Source organism: Rana temporaria, chromosome 4, assembly GCF_905171775.1.
Source record: "Rana temporaria chromosome 4, aRanTem1.1, whole genome shotgun sequence".
Taxonomy (NCBI): Eukaryota; Metazoa; Chordata; class Amphibia; order Anura; family Ranidae; genus Rana; species Rana temporaria.
Genome location: NC_053492.1, coordinates 287832569 through 287846917, shown reverse-complemented (window position 1 = coordinate 287846917; position 14349 = coordinate 287832569). Strand labels below are relative to the sequence as shown.

The window sequence follows — 14349 nt, the reverse complement described above, 5'->3', positions numbered from 1 at the left end:
ATTACAGATGCTCATTTTGGTAAAAAGTATGCATACTGTTTAACTAAAAGTCTTTTTCTACCCTCTTTCTAATTTAGAACTTGGTTGTATCCAACCATTTACACGATTGCCAAGAATGTGGACTCCAAATACAAATATTTTTCCCCTACTTAGGCTGGATTCACACCTATGCCGTTTTAGTGCTTTTTGCATTTTGCAGATTTGCACTACAGTCCATTTAACATGGTTTCCTATGGAACACTTTTTTTTTTTTCTTTGGGTGATAGGGGGCGCTATTGCAATAAAGTTGACCTTAGTCAGGTGTATCAAAAAAAGGTGTGCACCGATAAAGACGCACACAAATGTGAATAAAAAAGTGCAATTATAACACTCACAGTAGGAATTGCAAATCAGGTGATATATACAAAACTAGAATATAAATATATAAACAGTGCCAAAACCCAGGAATAGGTATAATGGTGACCAATCTATAAACAAAACACAATAGAAAAAAGGTGCTCCCAAAGCCAAGAGACAAAAATGTTCCTATGGAACACGTTATGTAGTGCAAATCTGCAAAATGCAAAAAGCACTAAAAATGCATAGGTGTGAGTACAGCCTTATAGTGCCAAACTGGTGCTTTTGTGGACCAAATGCAGACATTTCTAAATTTACCTTATTGGCATTTGCACATTTTTAAATATGTTTTTTTTTTTCAGTTTGTAGAGCAGTTTCAAAAATGTGTTCTTGGTTCTTTTAAGAAACATGAGTTTAAGAATTTTGCATGTTGCAAATCTAATAGATCTAAGTTTGTAAATCAATAAGGTACTATCATTTTTTGCTTTCCTTCTGAGGAAGCGCATCTCTTTTTAACACTTAAATAGCTCAGTGCTGACTTTTCCCACTTACTTCAGGATTCTGTTTAATTTAAATCTACCATTGCTGGTGTAAAGCTTTTGTGAGCTCATTCAATGCTACTGAGTGTTTTTTGTAGAAGGTGGATTCTGCCAAGACAGATTTTGACCAAGTATATAGTAATAGCTATGAAATTTCAGACCATAATTCATAATTTAACCCTAATTCAGACCACGTCTGTTCCTCAAAAAAGATACCCAGAACTTTCTGTTTATTGTGCTGTTTCTAGTACAAAATCATGCAACTTTCTTTTTCTTTAAAACACATATACTCAGACTGTGTCCATATTTCAGTGCCCACCCGAACTACTGGCTGGTGCATCTGGAAGTTATTTGTTTAGTAGTGGTATCACTACCACCACTAAATGACAGATTCCTGCCTGCTGGATTGTTTCAGATTTTAACAAGCCAATTTTTATCCTGCATGATATCATTAACAATATATGATCAACAGGGTCCTCCAGCTTTACTGGCTGGTTTGTGGGCACTTAGGGCCAGATTCACAAAAGGGATACGCCGTCGTATCTGCTGATACGCCGTCGTATCTGCTGATACGCCGTCGTATCCCTGTTTCTATCTATGCGACTGATTCATAGAATCAGTTACGCATAGATATCCCTAAAATCCGACAGGTGTAATAGTTTTACACTGTCGGATCTTAGGATGCAGTACCGTGGCCGCCGCTGGGGGGAGTTTGCGTCGTAAACCAGCGTCCGGTATGCAAATTAGCAGTTACGGCGATCCACAAAACTTTTTTCCCGTCGTTACGTCGCCGCAAGTGTTAGTTTGCCGTCGCAAAGATAGGCCACCTTTTACAAAGTGTAAACTTACTACACCATGTAAAAGTATACCCGTCTTTCCAGCGTCGCTTTTGAATTTTTTTAAACATTTTTCTTGTTCCCGGCGCAAGTCTTTTTTACCCGTCGCGATTCACAAAACGTTGGACTCGCCCCATTCGATTGGGCCCGCCTTGTGCCGGACGTTTTTACGATACACCGCCGCAAATTTCCAGGTAAGTGCTTTGTGGATCGGGCACTAACTTGGAAAAATTGTGGCGGTGTAACGTAAACCAGTACGTTACGCTGCGCACGGCCTACATGAATCTGGCCCTTAGCATCCAGAAAGGGGGGGGTTGTAATTTGTGAAGGGAGTGCAATGGCAGAAGATAGCTAGGGTGCAGATATTGGGTGCGCCATTCATGCAGGCATCATTCAACATTGGCTCTATGTCTCTGGATGAAGTGCTTGACATTGGATCATCATGAATACAGTTTTGGTATGGATTTTGAGGGGGATCCCACATTGTTTTTTCTTTCTAAAGGATGTTTAAAAATATAGTGCGAGGTTCCCTTCAAAATACATACCAGACTTTGGTCCAGTAGATAACTGTCTGTTATGGATTTTTAGGGGGACCCCATGCCATTTTGCAAACAGAATGAAGGTACTGTAACAGGGAACTATCAATTAGCAGCAATAGCTTCTTTCTAAATATCACTTTTGTGAGTGGACATCATACTGGTGCACCAATTCACATGCATATCATTTTTGCCTTGGTACAACCCCCCCCCCGTGTTGAAGTTGAATGAGAATGTATGAATAAAGCCTTTAATTTCCTTTCATGTAATCCCAACAACACCTTGGTGTGTCTGTTATTAGCCCAGAGGGGATAGGGCAGCTTAACAGCTGTAGGCTGGACAAAGATGTATTCAAGTTCTGTGATTCAGCAGGGACTGGCTGAGTTTTGATCCACGTGCGACTGTCTGTTCTACTGAAGTTAACTGGTAGATTGGCATTTGCCAAACGGGCTTGTTGGCCATTCGGCTACATCTCTCTGTCAGAATACAATATCACAGCTGGAATCATTTCTCTAACTCTATGGCGGATCGAGGAAACCATGAATTTTTTTGTTCAGCCTGCTGTCTGAATAAAAGAAAGTGAACCATCTATGGCCAGCTTTAGACTAGCAATTATTGGAAACGCTCCTTAAAGCACAGGGCCGTTTGAAAGATTTTGGAGCCCCAAGCAAAATGGACATGGGTGCCCCCCAAACCCCGCACGCACGCACGCAAAGCCCCCCCATGTTTTTTCTTTACTCCCCCGGCCCCCCCTGCCTCCCTATGTTCTTTTTACGCCCCCTCCCTCTCTACCGGGTCCGTATTCAGTTTCCTGTTCCCAGCCAGACAGAAAGGAAGTGAGCACTCAGTGTGCACTTCCTGTCAGTCCGGCCAGGAACAGGAAACTGAATCTCCTGTATCGCACGGTACCCGGCTGTAGTCCGGACTGACAGGAGGAAAGAAGAAGAGCTTGGCCATGCTGCAGAGAACGGGAAGTGACGACTTGAGGCAGCAGTGCTGCAGGCTCTCTATAGAGCGCTCAGGCGACTGCAGCATATAGCAAGGGCAGAAAGGGCCCCAGGCCAGCTCGGGGCCCCAAGCAATTGCTTGGTTTGCCTGCCTTGTAGTGACGGGCCTGTTAAAGCAGCAATCCAACATTTGTATTTTTTTGTTTGTTCCATAAAGTATATTTCTGAAGTACAGGGTGAACCCTGCTCAGAGGAAATTTTGAGCAAGTTAGAAAATCTTCAACAATGAGTTTCTCCTGTCCTCTTCAGCTACAGAAATGCCCTGAAAAAATTAAAAGGATTTCTTGTATTTTTAGCACTACCTTTGGTCAGTGACAAAGTTGTTGCTAAGGCCCCCATCCAGATGTCTTGAATTCTGGTTGCTTTTGCCTTCGTAACTTTGACCAACATTGAATGATGGTATGCTTACCTCTGCTTTTGCTGGGAAAACTCCATCTCTGCTAGGAAAATTGTGTCTCTGCAAGTCTGCTGCCACCCTTACCTCTAGTGCCATATCACACACACAGAAAACAGGCTAAAGAGTGCAGAGGGAGATAATTGCTCTGGAAATAATGCAAAATGAGAGGGGGGTGCATTTTGATATTTTTTCCATGGGTGCTACTACACATTGTTCCAAAACTGTCTCTGAATACAGATAAATACTGATATAAAATATTTGTGTAAAAGTAAATTAAAATTATCCAAGATTCATTACAGTATCCATTTGTATCAGTGTCATCAGCTGTAATTAATAGTTAGCTAGTAACATTTCATACCTCTAACTCAGCATGTGGCTGCAGCTTCCTTCCCACACCTCAACTAGGGTCTTTGCCTCCACCTGAATATTGTACTATAGACAAGAAGAGGACAAGGCTTTGGGATTTATGGCGCTACTGAGTGTATATGGTCTTTCACAAGCAATTAATGGGGAGGGAAACAGGGCAAGGTGAAAGGTATAGCCTGATACTTTGAACTTATGTACCACTATATGTATATATTTATAAATATATTGAAACTACAGTAATGAATAATGCACTTCTATTTTATATATAACATTGCCAAAACTAACTTACATTGCAGAAGCCAGTAATATCATCACAGGAGTCAGAATGGCCAAAACATCTGCATGGCTCACAGATCCCACCAATGAGGGTGCCATTAACTCTTCTGTATCCAGGCAAACAATTCTGTAAAACATGAGTTGCATGGGTATACAGTCATGCTTTGTTTTCGTATAGTCATAAACTGGCAGACAAATTAAACTATTACAGTCATAGCATTTTTCTTTTGAATAATTAATATGAAAGCCATGCTTTCCAACTGACCTTAACATCAACTTTAGCTGGAAGGTTAAGTGGAGAATGAACTTCATTTTTCTTCTATATAAGTGAAGAATAGAAACAAAAAGAAAAGAAATGGAAATAGAAACGACAGAAAAGAGTTTAGCAAGAAATGTAAGATAAAGGGAATAAGAAAAAGGGAACCAACAACACTAGTGTTCATGACATCAACAACAGAGGAAGATGTAAGATGTTAACCTTCATCTATTGTATTAATTGTATTTGTCACGTCTTACATATAAAGAATATGAAAACTGGTTGAAGCTATAATAATGTAATTTTAATGCAAATTGTTTTATTCTTCTATAGATGTATGTCCTCTAAGACACAATCACAATTTACACTTTATATATATATCTTACAAATATAGAGGCTAGAATTTCTGAGCTCTCCTAAAGATGCTAGTTGGTTGGCTATCTTACCAACCCTCTGTACATTTAGTCACTTCTAATCCCGCATATTGCATGCACGCCCGCCGTGTCACCAAGGAGCCGATGCGCGTGCCCGGCGGACGTGATGTCCGCCGGGCACACGCAATCGCTCGTGACAGAGCAGGAACGTGGATCTGTGTGTGTAAACACACAGATCAACGTCATGTCAGGGGAGAGGAGACAGATTCTGTGTTCCTAGTATATAGGAACACTGATCGGTCTCCTCCCCTAGTCAGTCCAATCCCCCCACAGTTAGAACAAAAACAAACAGTATACAGTTTGCATACACAATATTGTGCAAAATATTTTTAAACCACATATAGATATTAAGAAAACTATCTTTTGATCTAGCGGAACAATCCTGTCAGATGCATACTAGTTTATTTGTAATGTGTAATTGCTATTTGTTATTGTACACCTTTTTATTCCGCACTTATATTTAATAGGTTGCCTACTCTTTGGATTATAGGTTGTTGGGAACTGGGCTACACATAGCTATGCCTTTTTAAAAATGTAATGCATGCAGTATCATATGGGGACAAACCCGTCAACAATTACTCATACATGATTTTGCCCTTTCCATGGGATACTGTTTACCATTTAAATCTGCCTTATTTAATACATAAACATAATATTTGAAAAGAGATATAGAAAGAAAAGTGACAATATAGAATTACAGGTTCAAACATAAATAGGACCTTCAGGACCTTCCGAGTTATGAAATAGACTCACTTCACAAGATGTACCGCTGTATCCTGGAGGACACTGGCATAACTCTACGTCAAATGCAGTTCTTCCACCAGATGAAGATTTATCAGCCACTTCCAGGGTAACAGAACTCAATCTAGTGCAAATAACAAAAATGTATTAAAATACGTATTGGTCAACTCGCTGGTTTAAAAATAATGTCTCCTATTTATCTCAGTGATTTTGAATAAGCCTAACAAATACAATTAAATGGCTATTTTACAATGTTAAATGATGCATTTTATTTGCTTTTCTTCTGCTAGAACATCATTTCTACTATTTTATATATTGATTACAGTCCAGAGTATTGTGGTTTAGGTTTACGGCAAGCTTTTAACCGGCCAAAATGACAGAAAATGCAACCCATAAAACCAAATGATGAAACCTGTCTGTTTATTTTTAGGAAAAACAGGACAGAGACGTTCTATATTTCTTGCTTGAGAAAAAACCATGCCATGTTAAATGTACCATCTGCCCTACATATTCCAAAGTGATAAAAGCACAGGTTTCAAAGTTTATTGACAGCTGCAGAAATTAAAAATCTGGCTCCTGTTTTTCTACGTGTGTACGTTTCAGATTTTTTTAAGAACAATTTTTGTCATCCTTTGGTTTCTATGTATTTCTACACTATAATGTACAGGTTTAATTTAAATTGTTCTAAAAGATGTGATATTCCATCGACATGGTAAACTGAAGTGGGTATGGTCAAAATATTAGAGGTTCAACAGGATATAAGTAATGTGCTGAAGCCATTGAACTTGTAAAGCACTGCTACTTCCCACATGATATGCCTTTTACTGTCACCAACATGACTCAGCAGTTGAAGTCTTCAAATAAACTCACATCTTTAATATTTTACAGTTGATTTCCATCGTTGATATACAACTTATTTGAGGGCTTGAAAGACACTTAATAATTTTTACAAGTTGCCAAAGTTCTCTGACTCCCCTGCTACAGCTACTCTTCTTCTGGTCTCGGTGAATACCCGGATCCCTTTGGAGACTTAGGCCCGGATTTTGGGGCGCAAGTTCCATATTCAGAAAGGATTTGCGCCCTTAGTTACGGCAGCGTAACGTATCTCGTCCAGCGTAAGACCGCCTAATTCAAATGGGGATGATGTGGGCGTGTTTTATTAAAATGAATCGTGACCCCGCGTATTGGACGTATTTTTTGAACGGCGCATGCGCCGTTCGTGAAAAAATCCCAGTGTGCATGCTCGAAATTACGCTGCAAAGCCTCATTGGTTTCGACGTGAACGTAACTTACGCAAAGCCCTATTCGCGAACGACTTACGCACACAACGTAAAATTTTCAAAATTCGAAGTGGGAATGACGGCCATACTTAACATAGGATACGCAGCATATACCCCACATATAGCAGGGGTAACTTTACGCCGGAAAAAGCCTCATCACTATACGGAAGCGCCACCTAGCGGCCAGTATAAATATGCAGCCTAAGATACGACGGTGTAAGACACTTACACCAGTCGGATCTTAGGGAAATCTATGCCTAACTGATTCTCTGAATCAGGCGCATAGATACGACGGCCCGCACTCAGAAGTACGACGGCGTATCAGGAGATACGCCGTCGTATCTCGTTTCAGAATCCGGGCCCAGGACTTCAGCAGAACATCTCAGAATTGAAATCCAGAAAATCTAGGTTAACCATTCTCCTGTACAGTGAATTACGGCAGGAGAACTCAGCCTTAAGCACTTCTGAGTTAAGGTAAATTGTGGCACAACTATAATTCAGTTGTACTCTTGGATCGATGATGCCTCTTCTGTTTCTGTTTCCAGATATAATCAGGGACAAAGGGGGCACTGATGCCACGCTAAAGACAGCCTGTCATTTTTCAAGTATATTGTTATTAAGGGGGTATGTCAGCACCCTCTTGGAAGCAATATAGTGTGGTAAAAAAAAAAAAAAAGTGAAATGTGAAAAACATTATATTATTAAGAAGAAAAACTGAAATATACCCCAGGCTGTTTTTTGGGGGGTTTTTTAACCACTTAAGGACCGCCTCCTACACATATATGTCGGCAGAATGGCACGGCTGGGCACATGCACGTACAGGTACGTGCTGTGCTATTGTCCAGCCGTGGGTCGCGCGCCCGCGACCCGGTCCAAAGCTCCGTGACCGGGACCGCGGGACCCGTGGACCCGATCGCCGCTGGAGTCCCGCGATCGGTCCCCGGAGCTGAAGAACGGAGAGAGCTGTATGTAAACACAGCATCCCCGTTCTTCACTGTGGCGGCGGCATCGATCGTGTGATCCCTTTTATAGGGATTCACAATAGATGATGTCACACCTACAGCCACACCCCCCTACAGTTGTAAACACACATGAGATCACACATAGCCCCTTCAGCGCCCCCTTGTGGTTAACTCCCAAACTGAAACTGTCATTTTCAAAGTAAACAATGCATTTTAAATGCATTTTTTGCTGTGAAAATGACAATGGTCCCAAAAATGTGTCAAAATTGTCCGAAGTGTCTGCCATAATGTCGCAGTCATGAAAAAAATCGCTGATTGCTGCCATTAGTAGTTAAAAAAAAATTAATAAAAATGCAATAAAACTATCCCCTATTTTGTAAACGCTATACATTTTGCGCAAACCAACCGATAAATGCTTATTGCGATTTTTTTTACCAAAAATAGGTAGAAGAATACGTATCGGCCTAAACTGAGGAAAAAAAATGTTGTATATATTTTTTGGGGAGATTTATTATAGCAAAAAGTCAAAAATATTGATTTTTTTTCAAAATTGACACTCTATTTTTGTTTATAGCGCAAAAAATAAAAACCGCAGAGGTGATCAAATACCACCAAAAGAAAGCTCTATTTGTGGGAAAAAAAGGACGCCAATTTTGTTTGGGAGCCACGTCGCACGACCGTTAAAGCGACACAGTGCTGAATCGCAAAACCTGATGGGTCCTTTAGCTGCATTTTGGTCCGGATCTTAAGTGGTTAATATGGTTCCCCTGCCAGGTAAAAAAAAACAAAAAAACAGCTGGGGGATCATGTCAAGAAAATGAAAAAAAAAAAACAGTTCAGAGTTTGACGCACAGTGACACTCAATCCAAAGCACCATGGGTGTCACCAAGCCTCCTAAATTCACAGCATATTGATTTAGAGAGTGGTGCTGATATCATCAAATTAGCGCTGCTCTATGCATTTGGAGGACCACCCTCCACCTCCTGAAGTAGACTGAAGAGGAAGAGGACCCAGCATGTTATGTCACTGGCCTGAAAAAAGGAAGCATACAAAAAAAATATCAGCATAACATGCTATGAAGGAAGGGGAACTCCAGGAGGGTTGATCAGATGACTAAGGGCTGAACCTGGATTTGGGCTTAAAGCCCAGGTGTATGCATTAACTTGACAAGGTTTCATAAATTCTGTAGATGTTTTTTTGTATGTACCAAACATTTTCTTTGTATATTTTTGTCAAAAATATTTCTTAAACAGTTACTTTTTTCTTTTGTTTTAAGATCAACTTCATTCAGAAATATGTGACTAGGGAGTTTAGTAAATGTCCATAATCCATAATGTTTATTTTAGCATGCATGTGAAAAACTAAAAAAAAAAAAAACATTACAAGAAACATGGTAACTGTATATCCAAGTAAACACACACAACATGTGTTACTATAAAGTATATACTAAGAGCATTTGTGCCTTTGCTATACATGTCCAAATTTGCATTTGACTTTTACTGTGATTGTTTTCAAAGTCCAGAATTGTATTGTTACAATATAGTTTCAAGTCTGAAATTGAGGAAACTGGCCCTTACATTCATTTTAAAGCGGAGTTCCGGACACAATTTCACTTTTTTAATATAAATACCCCTGTAATACACAAGCTTAATGTATTCTAGTAAAGTTAGTCTGTAAACTAAGGTCCGTTTTGTTAGGTTGTTACAGCATTTAGACACTTTATAAAATAGAAATTGACTGGGGCCATCTTAAGTGTGGGCATCATGAAGCCAGACTGTATGACTTCCTGGATTTCAGGTTTCAGCACCTGTACTGTCCAAGTCACATGATTCTTCGAGACTGGGGAGTGCACAGACTCCTGGAAAGTTACATTCCCAGGAGTCTGTGCGGTGTAGGTTAGGAAGCTTAAGCACCTAGGTGCAGGAAGTGGGAAGATTAACTATTCTGCCTAGCAACAACACTTTGAAGGCATCTAAAAAAAAAAAAAAAATTCTTAAAGGACTAATGACATTTTTTTTAAAACTACTGATGTAATGTTATATTTATGGGTGGAACTCCACTTTAACTTTAACCACTTGCCGTCTGCCCTATAGCAAATTTACTGGTACAGGGCGGCTCTCCTGGGCAGGATCACGTATATATACGTGATCCTGCACTTTCGACTCAGGGGAGATGCACAATGCTGGCGGGCCCGCTTCTGCTGTAATTAATAACAGCAGAAGCCGATCTGCGAGTGCTGGACACTGGATGTGCTCTTGCACTCGCCAATCGTCTGTAAAACACACATAACTGAGATTTGCTTATGTAAACTGGGGAAAATGTTCTGACTGGGGAAAAGTGATGGATTTGTTTTTTTTGCACCTAACACAGTACAGAAAAACACTGGCTAGGCACACAGTTAACCCTTTGATCACACTAGATATTTAGCCCATTTCCATCCAGTGTCATTAATACAGTGACAGTGCATATTTTTAGCACTGGTCACTGTAATTGTGTCACTGGTTCCTCAAAGTGGCAAAGTGGCAGTTAGTGTCCGATTGTGTACTGAAACATCATAAAATCATAAATATATACTATAGTTTGTAGACACTATAACGTTCGCATAAACCAATTTATATGCATATTGAGTTTTTTTTTTTTACCAAAAACATTATATCTTTTCATGTGACAGAAGTGAATATACTCCTAAGTGAAAATGTCCAAAATGGGCCCAATTAGACATTTTCCTTCCCCGATGTCATGTGGCTCATTAGTGTTACAAGGTCCCAGGTGTGAATGGGGAACAGGTATGTTAAATTTGGTGCTATCGCTCTCACTCTCTCATACTGGTCACTGGAACTTCAGCAAGGCACCTCATGGCTAAGAACTTTCTGAGGATCTAAAAAAAAAAAGAATTGTTGCTCTACATAAAGATGGCCAAAAGAAGATTGCCAAGACCCTGAAACTGAGCTGCAGCATGGTGGCCAAGACCATACAGCAGTTTAACAGGACAGTTTCCACTCAAAACATGGTCGACCAAAGAGGTTGATTGCACATGCTTAGCAACATATAAAGAGATTGTCTTTGGAAAATAGACATATGAGTGCTGCCAGCATTGCTGCAGAGGTTGAAGGAGTGGGGGGTCAGCCTGTCAGTGATCAGACCATACGCTGCACACTGCATCAAAATAGTCTGCATTGCTGTCGTCCAAGAAAGAAGCCATTTCTAAAGATGATGCACAAGAAAGCCTGCAAACAGTTTGCTGTAGACAAGCAGACTAAGGACATGTCATGGTCCGGGCTGCATGAGTGCTGCCGGCACTGGAAGCTATAGTTCGTTGCGGGAACTATGAATGCCAACATGTACTGTGACATACTGAAGCAGAGCATGATCCCCTCCCTTCAGAGACTGGGCCACAGGGTAGTATTCCAACATAATAATGACCCCAAACACACCTCCAAGATGACTACTGCCTTGCTAAAGAAGCTGAGGGTAAAGGTGAAAGACTAGCCAAGCATGTCTCCAGACCTAAACTGTATTAAGCATCTGTGGGGAATCCATAAACATAAGGTGGAGGAGCGTAAGGTTTCCAACATCCACCAGCGCTGTGATGTCATCATGGAGGAGTAGCAGAGAACTCCAGTGGCAACCTGTGAAGCTCTGGTGAATTCCATGCCTAAGAGAGTTAAGGCAATGGTGGAAAATAATGGTGGCCAAACAAAATATTGACACTTTGGGCCCAATTTGGACATTTTCACTTAGGGGTGTACTCACTTTTGTTGCCAGCGGTTTAGACATTAATGGCTGTGTGTTGAGTTATTTTGAGGGGACAGCAAATTTACACTGACAGCAATTTATACAAGCTGTACACTCACTACATTGTAGTAAAGTGTAATTTCTTCAGTATTGTCACATGAAAATATATAATAAAATATTTACAAAAATGTGAGGGGTGTACTTACCTTTGTGAGATTCTGTAAACATTGGTCTACATTTATGAATACATTTGATGTTTTCTATTTTTTTTATTGGATATGTTGTTATAGCAGAAAGTAAGATAAGATATATATATATATATATATATATATATATATATATATATATATTTCAAAATTGTCTGTCTTTTTTTGTTTTTAGCTGAAGAAATAAAAACCACAGTGGTTATCAAATACAACCAAAAGAAAGTTCTATTTGTGGAAAAAATTGCATAAAATTTTGTTTGGATAAAGTGTAGCATTACCGCGCAATTGTCAGTTAAAGTAACGCAGTGCTGTATCACAAAAAATGGCCTGGTCATGAAGGAGGATAAATCCTCCAGAGGTCAAGTGGTTAAAATAAGACTAAGGAATCAATGATAAAACAAAACAATGTAAATGAGCCCTTATTATCTAGTACCTTAAAACAGTCAGGGTCCGTGCATACTGACTCAAAAATTGGTGCTTCTACAGGAGTTTTGTGTTCTGCCTTTAGAAGCAGCTCAATATTATCCTATGTGTCCATGCACATTAAGAGGATTAGAGGGATATTTTAAGCTTATCGTTCAGAGGCAGGAAAAAAAATCTTCTGGTTTGAGTCTCTGATGGTAGCTTTCTTTCAGAAAAACCGCAAAACTCTCCTAAACTCATCTAAACTATGTACAAATAACGCTCTGCCGGGGAACTGGAGTTTTAAGCCCCACGTGCATGGAGCCTAAGTAGTAAAATTGTATCTAAACCCAGACTCTAAAACCAGACTCTCAACCAACATGTTGTTGCACGAAATATTGTAATGACACAAAGTTTAACTAATTTTATATGTCATGATTTTGAAAGCTGCACCCAAGAATTTGCTGTCATTTTTCCTCTGCTTGACTGTTTTTAACCACTTCATTACAGGGCATGTTCACCCCCTTCCTACCCAGACCAATTTTTAGTTTTCAGCGCTGTCGCACCTTGAATGACAATTGTGCGGTCATGCAACACTGTACCCAAATAAAATCATTATGTTTTTTTCCCCAGAAATAAAGCTTTCGTTTGGTGGCATTTGATCACCTCTGCGGTTTTGATTTTTTGCACTATAAACAAAAGAAGAGCGACAAGAACTCAATATTTTTTACTTTTTGATTTAATAAATATACAAATTTTAATTTTTTTCCTCAGTTTAGGCCAATACGTATTCTTCTACATATTTTTAGTAAAAAAAAAATTAACAATAAGCGTATTTGATCGGTTTGCACAAAAGTTATAGCATCTAAAAAATAAGGGATAGAATTATGGCATTTTTTTTTTTTACTAGTAATGGCGGCGATCTGATTTTTATTGTGACCGTGACATTGCGACCAACATATCGGACACTTTTGACATGTTTTTGGGACCATTCACATTTATACAGCGATTAGTGCTATAAAACTGCACTGATTACTGTGTAAATGTGACTGGCAGGGAAGGGGTTAACTCTAGGGGGCGAGGAAGGGGTTACATATTTTCCCAATGAGTGATTCTAACTGTAGGGGGAGGGGAATCACAAGGGGAGTAGACCAATCTGTGTTCCTCTGTACTGGGAACACACATCGGTCTCCTCACCTCTGACAGGACATGGATCTGTGTGATTACAGATACTTATATGGCACCATCAATTTATGCAGCGTTTTACATATTTATTATACATTCAAATCAGTCCCTGGCCTCAAGGAGCTTACAATCCAAAGTCCCAAACTCATATTTATACATACCTATACTAGGGCCAATTTAGACAGGAGACAATTAACCTACCAGCATATCTTGGAGTGTGGGAGGAAAACAGAGTACCCAGAGGAAACCCACGCAGACACAGGGAGAACATGCAAACTCTATGCAGGTAGTGCCGTGGCTGGGAACCGACAACCCTAGCACTGCTAGGTAGAAGCATTAGCACCTTAGCCACTGTGCTGCCCAGTATTTTGTGTTGTATTTGTAACTCACCTGTGCCAATATTTGATATTGTGAATTCTGTTTGTATTACAACTGTATTGTTTTGTTTAACTAAACATTCCTTACAGAGAAAGAGAGACTCAAACAATCCAACAGCTTGTCTGAAGGTAGAGCTACACATATTACTTTACAAAAAATGTATACTGAGCTATACATTACATTCTCAAGACTGCTAAACTCTGCAGGAAATTCCTTCAATGAACAGACACACTTTTTCCCGTTGCATCAGAGGGGGCGGGGTCACCAGTCACATCACTGGGAAAGTCTGGGTTTCCCCTTGCGTCAGAGGGGACAGGGTCACGTGACGGGTGGCCCCGTCCTCAGCTACATGAGACATGTCTTCCAGATTCTGATAAGCCCCCCACCTGCAGACCCCCACAACCACCGGGCAAGGGTTGTGGGGATGAGACCCTTATCCCCCATCAACATGGGGACAAGGTGATTTGAGGGGTCACA

The 14349-nt window shown here is 40.1% G+C and overlaps 1 protein-coding gene across 1 annotated transcript in view; it reads right to left on the bottom strand.

Annotated features, from left to right (window-relative positions):
* The window catches only part of LAMA2 (laminin subunit alpha 2), a 1029834-nt gene that overhangs the window by 488006 nt on the left and 527479 nt on the right, over nucleotides 1-14349 (bottom strand). The window contains 2 exon segments of the mRNA XM_040350410.1: nucleotides 4307-4420; nucleotides 5737-5848. Of these exon segments, the coding sequence (XP_040206344.1) occupies nucleotides 4307-4420; nucleotides 5737-5848 (226 nt within the window).